The sequence below is a fragment of the Protopterus annectens genome, chromosome 2.part2 (assembly GCF_019279795.1).
Source record: "Protopterus annectens isolate FY-2018-M chromosome 2.part2, PAN1.0, whole genome shotgun sequence".
NCBI lineage: Eukaryota > Metazoa > Chordata > Ceratodontiformes > Protopteridae > Protopterus > Protopterus annectens.
Window position 1 is genome coordinate 838,692,307 of NC_056730.1, and position 23,325 is coordinate 838,715,631.

Sequence of the window (23,325 nt, forward strand, 5' to 3'; positions counted from 1 at the left end):
ATGGGCACTCATATTAAGCTTGTTAAAGCGCTGCTCACCTATGGGCACCCATATTCAGCTTGCTAAAGCCTTGCTAAGCTATGGGCAATTATGATCCTTTTTTTATATTTTGTTATGTTGGATTTCTTCAAAAATACATGGCCCATTTCATTACATTTTACTTAAATTGTAGTTCTATATATATATATATATATATATATATATATATATATATATATATATATATATATGTCAGGGGATTGTTTCATGCTTATTTAAATAAAAATGGAAAATGATGTTGTGGGGGCTCGAACCATGACTACCTCCTCTTTGGCCAACGTCTCTACCGCTACACTATTGCTACTTGGCTTAATTTGCATATTTAGATCTTATATGCTTTTCAATGTCTGCTAACTGTGTCTGAGCGGAGGGCATACCTGCGTAAACGAGCGCAACTACGGGCAAACATTTTGAAAATTATAAAAAAAAAAAATAAACTGCTATTTTTACGTTTTACATTACAGTTGGGTTTATAGTCTGTGAGGGCATGTGTGGTGTTGTGTTCCTTGACATTTCCGCGGACTCGCTTGTGGGTGTTTACTTTCAGGACTCTGACTCTTCTGGGGGCGTGTCCCTTTGCAGAACTCGGCATTCAGACACGCCCCCTACTTTCCTACATGGACCGTGTTAGCCTAGGGTATGATTCAGCATGCCCTCATGAATATGCATGGCATGCTGACGTCATACCGTTAGACTGCAGCCTCCGTGTAAGACATATTAACTCTTACACGGAGGTTTCGTGAATCCGGCCCCCTGTATTTATATTTCAGGTTTTCCATATCTGTTTTTCTTGTGATGAATTTATTCCATGGTATCTGAATTAATTTTTTTACGGATCTGTTAAAATGTATGCATTGCATTGCAACTCTGATATTAAACAGTGCAGTGTATTGTGCAAACAGACATTCTAGTAGCTACTTCAGATTTCTGTTTAAGGAATCTGTTTCTTTAGTGCATCCTTCTCAGAGTTAATAATGTCTGCCTTGTGCAGAAGAAAATACAGTTCAAGTCCAAAGCTCTTGTGATGTTATTCAAGATCCCATTATTCTATGTCTGATATCTGTTTTCTTTTGCTATTTTTTGTAGGAATAATCTGATTTTTTATGTTTGCCAACTCTTCACTACGTTTGCTTATTAAGTTGCAAAAATGTATATTTGTTGCTACTTAAATATGCCTTTGGCCTGGAAATGGCCCTACCACAGCAATAGCTTGTTGATCATGTACCAACTGCTGCTCCTTTATCTGGTACCTCTCAGTTCTAAATTGAGAAACAAAAAAAGGTGCACTTGAATAGTTTATCCATTATTGTCTATGTACATGCCCACTGGCATTTCCCCTGCATTTGCACAATGCCTATACAGTTGTTCAATAAGTGTTTTAAATGCATATCATACCCAATGGCAGCCACTCCGGGTGTTTAGTCTGCTTGGGTGAGCAGCAGAATTATTTTGCATGTTTCATATGCAGGGGGTTTCACTGGGCCACTTAATTGTTCTATCTTCTATGGACTATGTCCTATGTATACTATTTTTCTGTGGAATTTTTCTTTAATGTGTTTTGCTCTATACTGTATAAAAGTACAATAAAGGAATTATAGCACTCATATTCTACTGTGCATTCTGTGTCAGTGCATAGTAAAATAAGTCATACTGTTCTTATGTTACCAGATGTTTAGCTGGAATATATTGTCATGCCACATTTTTATATTTTCCATATCCTATGAGTTTGTATTGTATTGTACTGTATTGTTTGTTTATCCCTATTTTGTGTATCTTATATTTGTACCTACAGAAAGCAAACCCTATGACATGAATTTTCATTAACTCAATTAACTTGTAATTTCCCTTTCTGTATTACACTGCACTGTGTGCATTTTACAGTTTTTACTCCTTTTAGTCTATAGCTTTGCCTGTTTGGCTGGGGCCATGAATGCTGGAAAAAATCTGTTTGCAGTGGTGTACTTACCAGATTAAGAAATAAAGTAAATATAATACATACAAACAGCTGACAACGTGGTATGTAAAAATCAACTGCCAATCATTAGCGGACCGGAGTTCCGCTGTGGCGACCCCTAACCGGGAAAAGCCGAAAGACACAACAACAACAACAACAACAACAAACAAATACTTTACTAATATCCTTTTAATATGTCATTCTTCTTTATTAATTGCAGCTGATGTTTTCCTTTAAGTTAATATTTCTTTCTTTTTTATATTGTTGCACAGGTGACACTGTTGTTTATGGAGCAAAGATGGCCACAGTTATTATAGAAGCAAGTGATGATCCTAATGGGATCTTTTCTCTTGAACCAGTAAACAAGGCAGTGGAAGAAGGAAGAAGCAACAAGTTCATGTATGTATACTGCAGTAATTAAAAATTAAGAGCAGTAAATACAGTATGTATACTAGTAAAGTACTGGATTTTCAGATCCTGAGATAAGAAGGAAATGTAACCATTTACCTCCATCCACATAACAGTATGCTTTTGTTCAGATACATATCTTATAATGCACAATATCCTTAGATACTTGACCTGTTTGCTTACTCTTTTTGTAAAAGCATTTGCTAACCATTAACAGCTATCAAAAGGAAATCACTGCTACGGCAAAGTGTTCTTAATCCTGATCCTGCACTACCCAAAGCTATATAGATTATATCCTGCATAGGATGTAAAACCTGGCCAGCTTCCAGAGCTTCGGGGCACCTTCCACACCCTCAAAACATTAGTTAGCTGAGCTGACTAAAAAGACAAGTTTAGGCACTAAGCCCTTCAGAGCTTTCCTACTACCGAGAAGAGTGCTCCTGTGTGGGGTTTCGAGGACTGACAGTCGATTAACTCTATTCCATTGCTGGGCAGATAAGTTCCCTACAGGGAAATACCTTCCACATTACTTTTAAAATTGTTTAAACTAAGTTTTTTTTCTATTTTTAAGACAGGAAAAATGTTTTTTCCCCGACTGTCTCATGATTTGTCTTTACTTTTAGAGGGGAAGCACTTTTTTAGTTTTGTGAAAAAACTGTTAAAATGTGTTTAAAATTACTACATTGTGGAGCAGCTGTGATTATTTTATTTTTTGGGACTTCCCAAATTATGGTAAAGTGCTTTTTATTGTGCTTTTTGTGGGGAAAAGTTACTTTTATTCTACTATCCTGTTTTATGGACTATTGCTTCTAAGCTTACCTGGGAAACAAGCAACTTTTTTGACTTCCATGGAATGAACTACCAGTCCCTTGGTCAGATCTTCTCCAAGCCACACTGGAGCACTGAATGCAGCTTGTTAACAACTCCTTAATCCCATGTGTCATTTGTCAAACAAACAGTTTTGTTTAGACTTCATTGGCCAACCTTTTTTTTTTCAAAGATGCTACGTATTTGAAATTATGCCTTGTCTGAAAAATTAAGTAATATCACAAACTGAGAATGTCTTCTCAGTGTCTTTGTAGTTTAGGTTCTATACATGAGATATGGCAGTAAAATATCATTAGCAGCAGGTGTGTAGAAAGGCCTGTTATTACAGGTGTCATACTTCCTATACTGACAGTGATGACACTGTAACACATAACCTTGATTGATGATGGTAGCAATACTACAACTTCCACATGTTCGGTCCCTCACTGTTGTTACAATGCTAGCAATACATGCAGCTATCACAATTCTGCTCAAAGTATTGCTTATAGCTTCCATCTGCAGCACTGCTAACATTATATTAATTAGCATGTTCTTTGTGAAGTGAACAAAAAAGGAAAAAAACAGATAAAACTCACACGTATAAGAGACATATATTAACTGTATTACTTTATAAATAATATGTGGCATGTAGCCTAGGTACCAAGTTAAAAAGTGTATGCTTAAAAGGTACATCATCAAAATAATCAGTATGTGGTGTTATACAGTTTGAGTAATCACTCACTTCTTTTAAGTCATCTTGGATGCTATGTCTTTGATCCAGATTTCTAGATCATTATAACTTATAAGACAAATTAATCAGTAAAATGCCATACAAATCCTGTTCCAGAGAGAATGAGATACAGAGATGTTTTCTGAAATGTAAGAGTTGGAATCACATAAACTTAATAAATATGTTTTACAAAAATAATTTCTCCAAATCTGCAGGACTGGAGAAAGACGAATACTTGAATTTTATCTTAAGCTGAGCATTTTTCTTTCATTGTCTTCAATGTGATGTGTCCTTGTGGTTGATTATATTTATTCGTTTTATTTATTTATATTTGTTTAATGGGATAGTCTGACTGGGTTACCGAAGGCAAACACTATTTCAGTGATGACCTGGGGGAAAAAGGTTCATACATGAATGAAAAAAGGCAAAGTAGATAAAAGAGAAAAAACGTTACAACAGTTGCCAGTAGGGTGACATAATACAGAGTAAGCTTATTAACAAGTAGTTGCAAAAGCGACAGATAATCCTACGATTTTACAATTCCACTTATAATTTGTCACAGTTACGTATACAAAGCAGATTCATGGTAGATCAATTTAAAAATCAGTCATATTCCTATACAATTGTATAGCACTATGAAAACTATGAAAACACTATAGGGATAGTAATTTGAATGCAGTAGGTTACGCTGCTGTGGTGGTGCTGTGGTAGCATTGTCACCTCACAGTAAGACGTTGTCCTGTTCGATTCTCAGCTAAAGCGTCTTCTGTGTGGGGACATGCATGAATGGGCGTACCTTCGTTGAAGGTTGTGCATCAGGCATGGCAAGCTGGTACGTAAAAATCTACTGCCAATTATTAGAGGACTGGAGTTCCGCTGTAGCGACCCCTAACCGGGAAAAGCCAAAAGATACAACAACAACAGAGCATATATAATTTAATAATATAAATGTGAGTGTATGTGTTCATGTACTCAGTAGGATGGTTGTCTCATGTATTAAAATGTTATTTTTAAGTTCTTTATACTTTATGATCCTCTGATCACAACTGTGCTTGTATAGGACAGTATCACTATGACTTTGTCCTATACCCATAGGGAATTTGATACCCCATGCTTACAGGCGAGTGTAATTTTCCTCATGTTATTGGAAAAACTGTGAAATACTGTAATCAACAGCAGTTTCTGCAAAATCCCTGAGTACGAACAAGAAAATAAGACTATGACAATATATTCCAAAATCCATGGGAGAAGTGTGTTCTGTATTTCAGGTATAAGATATTTAACTTTGCCACCAAGCTGAAAAGCTTTGCTCAGTGGATTGCATGGTTGCAAACTGTGAAGCACAGCACAGTATGTTATTCTGAGTCACAGATTTGGAAATGTGCATATAGTCTACCCAAACAGCATATGACATGCACCAAAACCACTGCTGCCTTGAATGCAAGACAAAGGCCCCATTCCAAAAGACTTGCTCTCAGTTTAAGTGGCTTAGTAAGTCACTTACAGTGAAAGCAGGTCTTTTGGAATTTTGCCCCTGTTGTAAATGTGTTCATAGCTAGGCCTTTTATCAAAGTAAGTCACTTACACCAAGAACAAGTCTTTTGGAATCAGGACAAATTTATAAGTAAAATATAAGTCACTTACACTGACAGCAAATCTTTTTCCTTTTATCAAAGTAAGTCACTTACACCAAGAACAAGTCTTTTGGAATCAGGACAAATTTATACCAGACTAAGTCACTTACACTGACAGCAAATCTTTTGGAACGTGGCTATAAATACTTTCCTGCAATATCAGTTTTTGGCAGAGTGGTGATGAGATTTCCGTAATCAGTACTCACCCCCATTCCCTGTCTCAGGAAGGAATTGCATCTAGCAAATGTTGAATCCTATTTTACTTTAATGACCAAACAGATTACAGTGTCTGTCAAATACTACTTGGTCTGTAGAGGGAGGCAGGTTTTTGATGAGTTTTATTAATTTCTTGTTGTATATGGTTGTCAGATTTAAAGTGGGGCTTGCTGTTTATATTATTGCATTGTTGCATGACGTGGTGTGAAATGTTTTCTTCTGGTTAAGGAGCTGTTTTGGAGTGAAAAGCAGAAGTTTGATTTAATTAGAGATGAGGACTAATTGAAAGCTTATAAATCAAAACTGAGTGTCAGTGAAGGAGTTTTGGGTGATCCCTGAAGTTTAGTTAGTGAAGGGGCAGAGCAAGTAAGGGCTGAATCATCAGCATCTTGTACTCTACTGTTAAGTTTGCTGGTGGTGTGAAGCTTATTTGTTAAAATGATGATTATAAGGGGACTAAATACAGAGCCATAGGGAATGCCAATGGAGATTGTTTGGAATAGTGACAGATCTTTTTGAAATGTAGCTGTGTATTGGTGACTGGAAAGGTATCTCTGAGATCAGGAAATACGAGAAAAGACTGAGGCCAAGTGAGACAAGATCATAGGAAAGTTTTTGACGGAGCACTGCATCAAATACTTTGGATAAGTCGAGGAAAAGTGAGAAGACCAAGTTGCTTTCATTTCTGTTTGAGTTAATAATGTGATTAAAATTAAGATTATTGGATGGTGCAGTGGTGCAGCGGTTGCGTTGTTGCCTCACAGCAAGAGGTTTTCTGGTTTTATTCTCGGCTGGGGTGCCTTCTGTGTGAGTCTGCATGTCCTCCCTGTATTCATGTGGATTTCCTCCCAGTGCTCTGGTTTCTACCCATGTTATAAAGGCATGAATCTCAAGCATTTCTCTCTGGGCCTCCACTGAAAATTGGCTTCGTTCCAAATTGGACTTTCCTTGTAAAGAAATGTTAAATAAAAATAAATAAAATAAGAAGAGCAGTTGTAGTACTGGGTTTAGGTCTGAAACCTTGTTGGGATTAAGAGAGGAGATTGTCATTAGCTGAAAAGCCGCATGAACTGTGCTTGAATGTATAACCCTAGTAATTTTGATGTAGGTAGGTCTATAGTTAGTAAACTCAGTTATTGTACCATTTATTTGAAGTGGGGATTATACAGGATTTTTTCCAAATGGAGGAAACATAGTTTTCGGTTATTCACTGGTTGATCAGAATGAGACTGGGAAGGTTAATATAACTGCAATGATTTTTAGAAAACTGAAGGGAAAGTTGTCAGCAACCACAGTTGTTGATTTTAGCTTGTTTAGTAACTTTCTTAAAGCAGTGGTAGGAACAGAGTGAAGTGTAAATGTATGTAAGTGGTTTTCGTGTGTGGTGGGAAATGGCAGCAGGTAACTGGGGTGGTCTTCAATCAATGGTTCTCCATACCTGTTGTAAACCCAGTTATAGATAGGCCTTTTATCAAAGTGAGTCTCTTAAACTAAGAGCAAATCATTTGGAGTCAGGGCAAGCTTACATTGGAGTAAATCATTTACACTGACAGCAACTCTTTTGGAATGTGGCTGAAAATGCTTTTCCCCGATATCAAATGTTGTCAGAGTGGTGCTGAGATTTTCCCTACTCAGTACTTAACCCCATTCCCTGTCCCAGGAAAGAATTGCATCTAGAAAATGTCAAGTTCTGTTTCACTTTAATGACTCACCAAATTACTAACTACTTTGTCTGTGAACCTTTTGTCACAGTTGGTTTAGCAAGATGCCATATCTCTGTGCTAGTCATCTGTCCTATCCTTATTGTTCAATGGTTAGGAATAAGACAGCAATACATATTATTGCTATTTGGATTAGCCCATGGAAAAAAAGAAATGTTTCTTGAAACTGTATAAAATTCTGTGGTATTATGCATTTACTGCATTAACATTATATTCTAACATTTATAATGGTTTCTCAATTTACATTCTTCGGGGCACATAATGAACATTTGCATCATATCAAGGCACATTTGTATCAAATGTTTGTTCCATGAAGAAAGCATTAATACATTTTCAAGTATAATACCAAAATTCTGTTTTTTTCATGAGGCAGGATCGTAAAAATGCTAGACTAAAAAAGCTGTTGTACAATTAATAGTCAATTTGAATTTGTAAACAAGTGGTCAAAATAATGGAACAAAATCAATGCGGTCTTTGTTTGTAGTGGTGGAAGGGGAGGGGATAATGTGGTAGAACAGCTTAGGTAAAATAGCTTTTTTAAGGGATGCTCAGAATATTTTTAGATTACCTTGGTCCTTTTGTTGGAGGATGAGGCAATGTTTGCTTGCTTGTTTTAAAATGTTCCTTGGCAAGTTCTTCTACATTGGCTAAACTTTTTAAAGCTATAGTTTTATTTCTTATGATACATTGCCTCTGGAGCTAGGGCAACTCAGTAACATTGAGAACTAAATGAGAAACATTGTCAGAAGAGCAAGTGATGAAGGGGAGGTGTCAGTGGAAGTCAGGGCTACTCATTAAGCTCCTCTTTTTCAAATTAACATTAAACATTGATTCAATTAACTACATTTAGCAATGAATCTGCCTTAAAATCATAGGTTCATAGGTTAATACTAAGCTACTGATCCAGAGGAACATTTGTAGTATAGCCACACAATCCCAAATTGTGAATACCCACATGTCAATATTTAATATCCTGTTACAACTCACTTCGATGAGGGCTGAAGTGGCAGTCCCAGGGTATATGTGATACCTAACTTTGACCCATTTCAATGACTGCTTGAGGAACTGACCTGAGGTGGATTTACAATTGCTCATCCTTTCATCCAGGTTACACTTGTGGAGACTCAAGAATGGGATTCATCAGGAGGTATATGTATCTCTCAAGCAGGTCATATTTATATTTTAGAGAAAATTTAGATCTGTTGAGTGGGTGTTTATGGTGTTATTTGTTCTGTGGATGTGAAGGAGGTCACACAAGACTGGATCCTTGTAGGCCAGACAGAAGTCCCCTCTGAAGAGTCTGTAGGAAACAGAAAAGAGAGAAGTTAGCTGTCACTGTAGCTCGAGGAAGACATGTCCTTGATTTTCTTGGTGAGGAAATGATGTAGTCTGTCAAGCTGGGTTATATGCTTAAATAATGTACATACCAAATAGGGCATTACATTGTATTACTGATCTAATAAGGGAGGAGTAGAGAAGGATAATAACTTCATTAAATCTTGAAGATATCAGTCTGGCAGGATAAAAGGATTTCTGAATGACAGTGAATACATAGAGACTGCGGTGGTGGTGCTGCGGTAGCGTTGTCGCCTCACAGTTAGACGTTGCCCGTTTGATTCTCAGTTAGAGCGTCTTCTGTGTAGCGACATGCGTGAATGGGCGTTCCTTCATTGAAAGTTGTGCGTTAGGCCCGGCAAGCCAGTACGTAAAAATCTACTGCCAATCATTAGCGGACCGGAGTTCCGCTGTGGTGACCCCGAAAGACACAAGTGAATACATAGTGATAAAAGGATAGTTCACTATCAGTGAAAATGCTCATGTCCCAGATGACAGAGTCAACTTTTAAAGGCATATCACCTCTATGGTAGGCAAATAGGTGCCCTCGTTTGCCAATGGATGCAGTGCTGAATTTTTTGACCTTTAGTTTAAGGCTACAGACTGGGCCTTTTGTGTCAGTCTTGACATCTGAGAAATAAATACCAAAGTAAAGTGGTCTTAGGACAGATCCTTTGGGGACACCACTGGTAACTACTCTTTCTGATGAGACTCCGCCACCAACACTAATAGACTGGATTGAATAGAGTCCATGCAAGTAAGCACAATTTGTTTACACAGAGCAAAAGTAGGTGTCTAAATCACAGAATACAGAGGAATGTACACTTCCATTAATAATATATAAGAAAAGGAAATTACTTGTTTGCACTACCCACTATGGAACTACTGCTATCAAGGCATTGTGTTAATCACAGCTCTGTGCAATAAACAGTAAACAAGAAAACAAAACAACCAATGGAAAACAAGTGAAACCTGAAGCCAAAGTGCTAACGGCATATCATAATTTGTCCAACTCATACTTAGCTTAACCATCACTCTGTCCAAACTGGCTGTTATATCTGGTCAAACAGATTAACTGAGAAAATGTAGGAGGCAATGAAGCAATATAGAACAGTTTAAAATGGTGAAAAAGCTATTTAAAATGGCAAAAAAAACCAAACAGTTAATTGATTTAAATGAAACAAAACATTTATTTTTCTTAAGCTTTTTTTCTGAAAATCAGCAGGTCCAGAAGCATTTATCCAGTCTTAATTTCAACTGGACTGGGCCTAGTTTAAATGGAAGAGGCATCTTATCTGAAATAGAGCCATAAACTCTATAGTGGTCAGTTATGGTTTTTCCTCTCCCAAACCCCTATACAGGTTCTGTACCGCCAACTTCTGTTTAAAGCCTAGAGATGGACTTTCAGTATTTTAAGTGGTACTGGGAATCCAAGTCAGCAAGTTGTGCCAGTGGTGTAGCAGTAAGTTGATGGCCAGAGTAAAGCCAAACATTTAAACCACTCTGAATAATTCAGTACAAATAGCATCAGGCATATTACTCACTAGTAGCATAAGTATGGTATTGCTTTGAGGGATTCAAACATTGATATGCTTCTCATTAAAGTTTGCAATAAGGAATACACTAGATATCTGATCTGACAGTTTGCCAAATAACAGGCACTTTGATTTATTTTATTCCTGAAATCTTCTTGCATATGGGCTTTGGAGCTGTCGTAAAACTACTTTAACCACCATCCAATAATCCTTCTTCCAACTTAATTTTTGTTCAACTGATATTTTGTGTGTGGTCTGGCCTCCTCTCTAGCACTCTTCCTACCTCTTTTCTCTCCTCTTCCTCACAGTCCCTTCTTCCTTCATCATATCCATTACACCTACATAACTTCTACAATCATTATAGAATTTTATTAAGCATTTCAGTAAATTTCTTCCATCCCCACACATAATTTCACCATGGAAATTCTCTATCCTCTCTCACTTTTTCATTGATGAATTCCCTTCTTTTTAATTTGAAGACACCATACAGATTGCAAGTCTAAAGCAAAAGTTTCATTCCATATTGGAGAAGGTCTAGTTTCCAGAGCAGGGATAAGCTTATTTTTATGTATGCTGTTTCTTAACTGTTGAGTCTTATCTAAGAAAGGTATATATTAGATCTTTATTACCCCAGCTAATCAGCAGTTTTTGCAGTTCGATCAAAGGTACAGCCGAACTTCCCATTAAATTTTATCATCATTAAAGTTTTGCCTCTGACGTGTTCTGTGACTTGCTGCATTCTAGTCATTTCCTCTCTACATGTGTATACAGTGTCAGTGACAGGGGGTCATAGCTCAGGCTTCTCTGAAAAAAACAGTGCAGTATAATGCTGTTTAACAGCTAAATTTTCTTACGTGGATGGTCTTTTGCACAACACAGTCTCTGACAAAGAGCATCTGGAATCTGCTGGCAAATAGCACCTGGAATCTGCTGGCAAAAAGGTCCAGGAGTTTGTTATCAAGAGAAGGTTCTATTGAATGTTTTTTGTGTTTATGTACAGTACTATTACTGTGCAATAAAAAAAGAAAAAACAGTGCTGCACTTTCTTCAGATGTTTTTGTTGTAGCTGCAACCTTCTTTTAACTAACATGTACACAAACATATATATATATATATATATATATATATATATATATATAGATGCATCTCTATCAATTGATTGAGATTTCAGAAACTCAAAATTCTATATTGATGAGATGATATGATCAAATTTCTGAAATCCTGATGCTTATGAATGGAGATCACAGTACAGTGAGGATCAGGAAATATACCGTTTTCCTCAATGTACAGCAGTCGCAGAGTTGGTATATAAAATTAGCAGGGGGTGTGCAGGGGGGATTGTCCCCTGCAAAACCATAAAAAAAGATAGATTTTTGTGTGTTTATTTGTAATGTTCGATTTTTCAGAAATTCGATCATAACATCACACTGATATGAATTTTGAGTTTCAGAAAACTTGATCAACTGACATAGATCCATAGCATCTTTCTCTCTCTCTCTGTATATATATATATATATATATATATATATATATATATATATATATATATGAGTGTGTGTGTGTGTGTATGTGTGTGTGTGTGTGTGTGTGTGTGTGTGTGTGTGTGTGTGTGTGTGTGTGTTTACTTCTGTAGACTGAATTTACACTTACTTGAACTGCAGATTCTCGGGATGACAACACCAAACTTTCAATAAACTAAACCTGAACATTACCAATTTTGTTTTGCAGGGAATGGAAACACTTGGCCAACATGAGAAATTTCCCTTTTCCCCACTGTAGTGTGATCCCGGAGTTGCTATAGGGTTGTGGGGGTGCATCCCCACCACATTGGCGGGTGTGGGGGACTTTACTTTCCACCTGGGTGGGTTTGACATACTTTGGTGTGTTATTTTGTTAAATGTTGCCCAAGTGTCTTCTTTCCTTGTAAAAAACTTTAGTATTTTGATGGTTTAGTTTATTGCATTTTCTGTGTTGTCATCTTGGTAATCTGCAGTTTGGGTAAGTGTAAATTTGGACTACCGAGCAAGACCCTTACATATAAGTAAGGTATACATTTATAATATGAGTTGAATTCTTGAAGAATAATGTTGATATCAGATAACATATTGCCACCTTTTGAACTTATAATAATTTGTATTTGATTAGCTTTTGATGGAATGCTTGTTCTTCTTAATAAATTAGATATTCTTTTTGTGTTCATACCATATGAGTACAGTTTAACTTTTTATAAGGCTAATGAAGCTTTTTGTTGCAAAATAGGTTGATATGTACTATCTAGTTCTTTAACTGCACTCATATCCTCCTTTCTGCAAATGTTTTTTAACTGTATACAATTTATTTTGCAAATCTATTATTTATGTATGCCATTCTTTCAGTCTGTCTCTATACCATACATTAATTTTCCTGATAAAAGACTTAAGTATGTCCCATCGAATAAAGTATTGGTGCCTTCCTTATCATTGAATGATTAAAAAGTCAAATTCCTTTCCTTGAAGTCTTTCAATTTTGTCATGGAGGCTGTAATTCTACTGACTATATTTAAATCCTTAGGGTTTATTGCTAGATGAAATATGAGAGAGTTATGATTGCGTAATGGACAGGGAATTATTTAGAAAATGAGGACTTTAGTTATTAAATTGTTTGAGATAAATAGTCTATCAGTCCTTGAATGAATAACAAATACATGTGAATAACGGATATATTTTACAGTGTTCATCCCTAATACTATGCAATTCCTTTAAATTTGGTAAATTAACCCAGTTCTTTTTAAAATGTTTGTGACAGTTGAAATTCTTACATTGTTAATACATTTTTGTAGTCTCTGTCAAACAAACAGTTAAAATCTGCACCTAAGATTAACCTTCCTTTCATACATGAGAGAAGAATTTCCAAGTATCATTATTATTATTATTATTATCATTATCATTATTATCATTATCATTATTACTATTATTATTATTATTATTATTATCATCATTATCATTATCATTATTATTATTATTATTATTATTATTATTATTATCATTATTACTATTATTATTATTATTATTATTATTATTATTATTATTATTATTATTATTATCATTATCATTATTATTATTATTATTATTATTATTATTATTATTATTATTATTATTATTATTATTATCATTATCATTATTACTATTATTGCTTTCTTAGTATGGTATCCATACGTATGCTGAACATACCATCTTTATTATTTTAGATGAGTAGCATTATGGTATTTTGTTTCCATAACACAGCACTTCCCTCCTTTTATGGGTTGTCCTAAAACTTCATATTTTAACAGCTTCAAGTAGTTCCTGCTGTTATTTAGACCAATAATGTTTACTGAAAATGAACTTAAATATGACGTAGCATATTTTGATAAGTTTGATAAGTTTGAATGTTTTAGTATTAGATGTGCCCTCTGTTGCCCTTTTTCTTTCTTTTGTTTGGCCTTTACAAATTAACAGAGGCCATGATTGATAAAAGAAGACTCACAAAGTTGGACATATTCTTTAAGATTATAAAACAAAAGTGTATAGCATGTTTAAAAATTTACAGCACATTTAACAGTAACCTAAAATAATTTTAAAATTTTCCCAATATCAATTAGATCTTAGTTTAATTAGTTAATGCCAATTAAACTACTCCATGCTAATATCTTCCCAATCCAGTACAAGATAAACCTAACTACAAAACGTTTGTAAGTGTGTGTCCACAGGTGTGATAGTTGTTTAATCAAACTCTCTCCTTTTCTCTTGTTTTCCTTCATTCAAAATCATTGATCACTTAAGACATTAAAATATTGTCTCCAGACCTCATATATATGATATCTGATGTAACAGTCATCTTTAAAAAATGTTAAAATGTTTCAGTAATCTAACTTAACTTTTCTATATCATATTTATTTTTATGTTTCCTATTATAATAAAACTAAATATGTGAAATAAACAGTTCTTAGATGAGGTTTTATTAAAATATCAGAATACTATTAGTATTATCTCCAGTAGTTGTAGTAGTAAAATGTAGCTTGCTATCCTCCTTTAAACTTGTTTTTACAAGTGAAAAGACTCCCCTGCCTCCCTGGAAAGCCACCACCCAAAAGTTTATATACCAACACTGACATAATCATATCTTAGAGAAAAGGGTTATTCAGAGAAATGGTAATATTGGACTTATTTTATGTATGTCCAGGCATTTGGTCATTTGTATTTGAAAATGAAAAGCAGCCCTCTTAACCAGATCTACTGCTAGGCATGGGTGATACAGAATGTCCTTCTGGGATGTATATGTAAGTAGAACCAAATGATCAGTTTCAATTAAAAGACAGACAAAAGTTTCATTAAAAAGGGTGGCAAATAAATCATCAAATGACAATATACAAAGCCATGTTATATAAGACATATAATGTAATAAAGTCCAGTTTCTTACTGTAATGACAGGTGAGTAGATGATCAAATGCAACAGGTACCACAATATAATATTAAAACATGGGTCAGCACAGCCTAGTACAAGATTTTCAAGACTGATGTGAAGCAGTTCTGCTTAGTCAGGCATTCTGTTCTTGAATGTACTGCAATTCATTTTGTCTTACTTGCCTGCCAGACCTATTCAGGAATGTGGAAGGAACACTAGAAAAACCAGAAGAGGAATCTGAAAATGTTAAGTGGTCTAATGAATTTATTTCACTTAAGAGCTTCTGCTAAACTAAGTGTGGACATGCAGGAAATGATGAATCATGCTCACTTAACTCCTTTCCACAAAGTTCTTAGTTCTTCAAAGAAACATCTCCAGAACCCCATGTCACAGAGCTGTCTGAAAATATGTTTGTAAAAGAGAGCCATTTCAGAAGTATTTGACTCTACAAATAGTTATGTTTGAAACTCCACTTTTCTGTGACCATGGTATATCATATTTTGGCATCAAAGTGCGACATAATACAGGAAGCTATTGCTTGAATTATTTATAATGTGTCTAACAAGTGGATGTGGGATGGAAGAAGTGAACTACATCTCTAGCAGATGTGTCTTCTGCCTAGCAGCATTGTTCTCTAGAGACTTGGAAAGGACTATATTCATAGCCATGGCATGTTTCCACAATATATTTACCTGTGATTCACTTGTGAAATGACTGCTACTTCATTGTATTTCACTGAGTGTGTTATAGCTGTGGTACTGCTATCTGTGAAGTTCCTGTATGTTGTTTGTCTGAACCAAACTGGTTACACACACATGCACACGCACACACACACACACACACACACACACACACACACACACACACACACACACACACACACACACACACACACACACACACACACACACACACACATGCTTATCAGTGAATTGTTGTGCTAGACATCTAATGTCTGAATTTTATTTGCAGGGTACTTAGACAGAGAGGACACTTTGGCAATGTCTCAGTGACCTGGCAGCTCTTCACAAATGATTCTGCTTTGCAGCCTGGGCAGGAATTTTTTGAAACATCAGGAATTTTGCTGATCTTGGATGGAGAAGGAGTCAAACCAATAATTCTGCGTGCAATTCCAGATAACATTCCTGAATTTAATGAAGTCTATAATTTAACACTTATGAACATCTCAGGTATTCTCTGAAGAAAGTTGTGCATGCAGTTTTGTGTTATTGTGTCTGTCTACCTGTAGCTCCTAAACCTGTCAGGGTTGTTTGCTTTGCTGAGGTTCCCAGTTCCCTTTATTTTATCGGGTGCATTCACTTTCACTAACCTTAGTACAAACTTTAATAGTTATTACATCTTCTTCTTTATTTTGTTTCACAGGGGGTCATCCAGGCCCAGGTGGACAGTTAGCAGACACCAACCTCAGTGTCCTGGTTGAGATTCCCTTCAATGATGACCCTTTTGGAGTGTTTGCCATAGATCCTTCCAGCCAGGACAGAGAAGTTGCAGAAGATGTTCTGTCTGAAGATGATATGTCATATATAACAAATTTCACAGTACTAAGACAGCAGGGTACATTTGGGACAGTCAAAGTGGGCTGGGAAATATTAACAGAGGCTTTTAGACGAGGGCTTCCACTTATGACAGATTTTATTCTGGTTGGATTGTTTCCAGCTTCAGTTGAATTACGTCCACATAACAGACGCCTTCACACTGGGACAGATGCATTGTTTTTCTCAGGGAAAGAAGATGCTTATGGAATTGTTGGACCTGCAGATAATCCCAGTGGAAACAGCAGTCTAGGTAACCTCACATTTTCAGCATGGGTGATGCCTAATTCCAGTGTGGATGGGTTTATAATAGCCAAGACAGTAGATGGCATGTTAAATTTTGGTGTGAAAATTCAAGCTAATGAGACCTATGTGTCCATACTATTGTACTATACTACAGCTGAGTTAAAAAGAACACAAGTTGCAAAAGTTACCATCATGATGTATCTGGATGAAAGTATTTGGCATCATATTCTGATTACCCTGGAAGACCAAATCATTGAAGTTTACTTAGATGGAAGTCAAGTCAATGGGAGTGTGCGAAGTCTTAATGGTGAAACAATTCTAAATGGTAAGTTGCATTCAACAGACAATGTTTTCTTGCCAAATAATGCTTTTACAGTTACAGATATATCACTGTGTTCAGTGTCAACCTGGAAAATTAAGAGAAGAGGCTGAAGCTGTGTTTACTGTCACATGACTATAGGGTTCAAGGAACATTTCTTGCAGTAATGATCTGCAATGCAGAAATGCCTTCCTATTCTTCTGCCATTATCTTTTTTAAACTCTCTCATTTATTTATAAATTATTCTGAACATAACTTGATATTGTTCATTAACTCTCTACACTTACAAATACTTACATTTTAGTGAATGTGTTTATTTTCAGGCTTGCTACACAGAGCAGAAACATAATTTTTACTTTACATAATATGAACAGCTCTTTCTTTAGTTTTATTTATTTTTTTTTTACATTGTGTGTTTTAAACATTTCATGAGCATATGCTGTGATGTTTTGAACAGTGTAGGATATTCCTGCGGTATATTTTGTTGGCAGAGTAAGTGCCACTAGGCCAGAAGCCTCTTTTCAGTGGAAACCTGATGTAGTATTCATACTGACTAGGGGAAATTTGACCACATCATTAGGGAAATTCCTCTGTGATAAAGGCTGCTGAATCTTTTACATCCACATGAGATACCACCAACTCAGGCTGATAAGCCCTTGGTTTAATAAAGATGAAATGGAAGGAATCCTCATTTTAAGGCAAAAGATTCATATCAAATCCTACCGTAGCTTATCGTCTATACTCATTTATTTCAGTTTGTTTACCAGGGTACAGCTCTGATCGGTTCTGAAAAATTTAATCTCAGCCCAGGGACAATTCCAAAAAAGCAATGAATAAAAATAATAATGTAATGACGCAACATGCAGAGATACAAAAGGCAAAATAAGATACAAAGAACAACAAGAGTAGATAATGCAACTTTTAAATAATAAACAATATAGATATATGTGTATGTGTATATATATATATATATATATATATATATATATATATATATATATATATATATATATATATATATATTACAAACACAAGGTGCAGGGTTTGAGTCTCACAAGGGATAACTGGCTAGGCTTAAAATGGCTCGCAAGGGCAGTTAGCCTAGTACTAACCTATAAACTATATATATATATATATATATATATACATACATACACACAATGGTTAATAATGTCTGTGGTTCGTGAAGATTCACATTGGAATAGGACTGAGCAGGATGCATATCAATATAATTGGGAAATAAAGAGGTATAATATGAAAAGTTGCTGAAGTTACAAGAGGAAAGGACAGGATGAGGATAGATGACCTGAAAGGTTACAAGTACATTGAGAATTAATTTTAAATGAGATTTTAGCAGGCCTCAGAATATGTAATAGGGTGAAGCATCTTTGTAGGTTCATAGGAATGTACTAGACTAACAACTACAAAGGCCTTTTTAAGCCTAGACATGCATCCCAAATCTCTGATAAGTTCTTTTACCCTTAGTAATTGCAAGTAGGGTCTTAGGAAGTTAAATACTTACAAACAGGGACCTGGGAGAAAAAAACATTTACAGGCTTATGTGTCCATTAGAGACATAGGTGCCAAACCAGGGATGAATTTCCTGTTCCCAGATCAACTGCCCAAGTTACACTTGAATTGGGTTAGGGAGAATCTCTGCTTCACATGGATGGGGAGCCTGTTCCAAAGATGGGGTAGTCTCTGGAATACATACCTGTCTCTCCAGCATCCCATATTTATATCACAGGCAAGGTTTAAGTCTTTAGAATGAGTAACTCTGGTGGTGTTTGTTTTGCGGATATGCAGGAGGTCCATCAGAGTGGGGCCTAATAATGCTTGTGTGGCAGGGATTCCCAAAGTTTGGAGACCAATGCTGAGAATGTTCATAGGTTCATAGGTTGGTACTAGGCTATCAGCCCTAGGGCCTATACAAGCCTAGCCATAACAATTCCCTGGCTATTTCTTCCCACATTATTTACTTTCCTGGACCCCTGTCTAGCAGGGCAACTGACGTGATCCCTGGGGTGAATTTCCTTTCTCCCATCCAGTCGTCAAGGTTCCTTTTGAAGAGGTCCAAAGAGGCACTCTGCTTGACATGTATGGGCAATCTATTCCAGAGTCTGGGGAGTCTCTGGGTCAGGAACCTATCCCTCCAGCATGTTTTGTTTATTGTGATGACAAGGTTTAGATCCCTGGAGCGTGTAGCTCTGAGGGATTGGGATTTCTTTAAGAGTAGCATGTCCAACAGCTCTGGGTTTGACATGGCCTTGTATGTTAAGCAGAGATCACCTCTGAGTAGACGATATGCGACAGAGTATAGCTGGAGTTTTTAAGCGGTCAGCGTAGGGCATCTGCTTTAGGCCTGTGATTCTTTTAGTGAGGTATTTCTGAGGCCTTTCCAGTTGTTGCAGATGTCTTGAGAGGTACATACCAAATGGGGCGTTGTATTCTATAATGGGTCTAATGAGGGATGAGTACAGTGGGACAATGACCTCCTTTTTTCTGGATGAAAAGCCCTTCGTGATGAAGTGTGCCACATAGAAGGATTTCCTGACTGTTGTGGCGATGTGGTTATCGAACGTGAGACCACTGTCCACCTGTGTCCCTAAGTCTCTTATCACACTTTCTGTGTTTAGTGTACTGCCACCTATATGGTAATTCATGGATACATGTTTTTCCCAAAGGGATAACAATACATTTCTTGGCATTGAGCTTGAGCCCATGGCTCTGGCACCAAGCATCTGTTTCTGTAAGGCCCTTTTGTAGAGTATCCACATCATTTGGGGATTCAATAATGGCTCCCAGTTTGCAGTCATCTGCAAACTTTGTTAGCGAGAGTCCCTTAGTGTTGACCTGTACTTCAGAGAAGTAGATGCCAAACAAGAGCGGCCCCAGGACTGAACCCTGAGGTACTCCACTTGTCACTTGTCTGGAGCTGGATTTGGAGTCAGCTACTTTTATAGTGTGGGTTCTATCAGTAAGCCATTTAGCAACCCATTGGGTGACATAGGGATTAATGCCCAACTTAGTAAGTTTATCTATGATTCCAGAGTGGGGGATGGTGTCAAAGGCCTTGGCAAGGTCTAGATAGGCTGTGTGGACCACCTTACCCTTGTCCATGGCTCTGGAGACTGATTCAAAGAAGTTAATCAGGTTCAGGAGACAAGATCGGCCCTTCACAAACCCAAACTGGGTGGGGTCCAGTGTTTGAAGGTTGCCAATGTCTTTGTTTATAAGTTCCATGATAATACGCTCCATGGCCTTGCAGATAAGGCTTGTCAGACTGATGGGACGGTAGTTTCCAGGATCCAAGGTGGATCCCCTTGTGGATTGGGATAACTGTAGCTCTACGCCACTCATTGGGCACGAAACCTGAGGTGAGGCTATGATTAAACATGACACTTAGGTGAGGTGCCAGTTCATATTGTAGTTCATGTAGTACACAGCCGGGCTGTCATGTAGGCCCATGGTTGCTGTATTCTTGGCTGTAGAGAGTGCGTTTTGTACCTGTGTGGCGTTATTACTGGAATTTGGCAATCTTCGGTATTGAGATGGGCCATTTAGGGGTGAGAGGGGTGAAGTTGGCACTGAATCGATCTGCCAGGATATTGGCAATATCCTTTGGATCAGTATATTTAATGCCATTCTGTTTTAGCTCAGAGCAGATCTGAGCATTGCCATTTAGATTTTTGACATAGTTATAGAATGCTTTGTGGTTGTCTTTGGAATCTTTGGCAATTTTATTTTCGTAACTAGCTTTGGAGGATGTATGGTCAGAAGTAGTGAGTTTAGATTGTGGGATTTGCAGCAGAGGACCAGAGTAGTTCAGGTATCTAAGGTTGTATGGGGAAGTTTGCCTTAATAGTTTTGAAGTTAAAGTATGACTAATGAAGGAGTATGAACAGTTTGAGAAAAGAAGTATGGCGGCCCTTTGCCTAACTTATACCTATCTGGCTTTTTTTGAAAAGCTATTCAATAGTGTTCAGGGCTTGATGAGCGAGTGAGAAATCTACAGATTTTGTTAGACATGGATGGAATTGCTCTGGAGTTTTTCACAAAGACTGCTGCAACAAGGGGGAGATCATATTTGAGGTGAGGGAGAAGGATGCCTTTATCATTTGTAGCCCATATGTAATGGGAGATAAATGGCATATTTCTTGTGCCCAGAAGAGTAGGGAGTTTATATTTTCACATGTGTTATATAGATGATTCTTGAAAGTGTAAGAGGAGTCTAACCAGAATCCTTGCTATCTGAAGGAGACCTGTTCTGAGTTCTGACTTAGTGTTTTTGTGGTCAAGGATAGAGCCATAATTCAGTAAATCAGATAAAGTATTGACCATCAAAGAAAAAAAACTTCTGAAGTTAAAGGCATAAACTTGAAATGGATTAAACAGATAATTGCAGAGTCAATAAATGAATAGTTTTGCTGAGGAAGGTAATGCCTTTAAAAATTAGAAAACATTTTGCATTGATTTTAGTCATGGGTAATAGTGAATTCATGGCATTATCCATGGACATGCAGATACTATCCATTTTCTCTAAAAAGTACTTGAAATTGTACAAGCTATGAAAATAGATTTATGTTTATCAGGGTGAAGATATCTTCATTTTTCTGGCAACTTGCCATATTTCTGTCTCAAATTTTTAATACACTCATTCTATATTGCTTTCCTGTGAAGTGCATCACTATAAGCATTTAAGTATTGTGCAAAAAGTGATTTCATGTAACAAGCCGAGAAGTGACCAAATACAACATTTTCATCTGAAGTTGAATCGTGACGCACACTACTTTCATGATCTTACTAGAGAGACTTCTCTGCTGTTTATTTAATCTCAAAATACTCCAAACTGTGAATCAGCTGGATGCAGAAACAGCCCCCACTCCCTGCAAACCAGACACAGTATTGTCTGCTCTGTTTTTAGTTGCCACAGCATGTGATCATACACAGAATCAAATTCCTGTATGTATGTTCTCAGTGGACCAGAGAAATGTGCACATCATGCTGTTCTGCAGGTCACTCTGTTGACCATATCATCAGGGCATTGTGCAAAGCCATGATTCTCCACTTGAGGTCTGAAGGGAAGACGACATGATGTTGCAGGCCTTATAGTACAAACGGCAAAGTAGCCTGTTGGCCAACCTAAGCAGTAACACCATGTACATCAGGGCAGCAATGCAGCAGGGATCATGCAGTGGAGGTGGCTGACAATATATATAATTTACAACATCCTGAATGGCTGGTTGTAATCGTGTGACATAAGGTAGCACAGTAAGAGAAGCCTGTGTGGTCTCAACATGTGTGGCTTCTAGAGCACCTGTGGGGCAGAATTGTCATTCAGGCATGACAGCATTAAATATCATCTTGCTGTATGAGATCTGCACTAATCAAAGTATGAAACTCAGTACATTTATCAAGCTGTAAGGCTTCACATATTCCTTTAAAAAGATAATACAAATGTCTTACCTGTCACAGTATCGTATGCCACACTTTTGTCTAAAGAAAGAAGGAAAGGAAGACATTTCCAACTTCATCAACTTCTATAGTTTTCTTATCATGGGTGTCTGTCTTTGTGTGTGTGTGTGTGGGGGGGGGGGGCTGTAAAGTATACCCTTTGTCATTGTCTCTTTCTTCAGTATGAAATCACCCTTAGAAGCCCATATCCTGTGGAATAGCTTATGTTAAACATCATAAAGAGCCTCTTAAGCATCATAAAATATATCTGTTTTCACTTCTTTCAATGACTACAAATTATTATGATTTGAAAAGTAATGTATTATATTACATACTGACATCATATCTCTTAACCTCTTGGTGTAAGAAATCTGGACAAAGCCCAACAAAATGGAGGGACAAAGGCCCAAAAATTGGGACATATTTTAAATATTGCTCATATAAACTTAGAAAGCTGCTAGAATAACAGGGTTTGTTTTAACATACATTTCCTGAAGGATTTGAAGTCTGAAGTTCAAATGTATGTCATTAATTAGTGACTTCAGTCCTCAGATCATCCCCCTGATTTGCCAGAGAACTACAAATTTTAGACCAAAAATCTGGTCATTTCTGTGAAAATCTGGAGAGCTGAGAGGTATGAATGACATATTCTGATTTATTTTACTTATATGCAGAGAAAAACACAATTTCCTTTTGGTTTGGCTTAATAAAACCTCAAGCAGTCAAATATGTCTTTAAGCACATGTTAGTTGAAATCTCATAGTACTTCTTTAATACACTGTGAGTAAACCTGTTTTTAAGCATTTAATTTCCATGAATGCATATGTCTGAATAACAAGACGAAAACAAATGCCTAAAACATCATGTTATTATGTAATATTGAAAAATCTAAAAATAGAGCTGTAAGTATTTTCATGAACAACTTGTGCATGAGAAGAATACATTTGGACAG

General features: G+C 36.7%; 1 protein-coding gene across 1 annotated transcript in view; it reads left to right on the forward strand.

The window, feature by feature from the left end:
* Positions 1 to 23,325, forward strand: part of ADGRV1 (adhesion G protein-coupled receptor V1) — a 3,979,741-nt gene that overhangs the window by 452,968 nt on the left and 3,503,448 nt on the right. Inside the window, exons 18-20 of the mRNA XM_044064182.1 lie at positions 2,266 to 2,392; positions 15,774 to 15,991; positions 16,185 to 16,925. Coding sequence (XP_043920117.1) covers positions 2,266 to 2,392; positions 15,774 to 15,991; positions 16,185 to 16,925 — 1,086 coding nt within the window. The remainder of the gene's footprint in view (positions 1 to 2,265; positions 2,393 to 15,773; positions 15,992 to 16,184; positions 16,926 to 23,325) is intronic.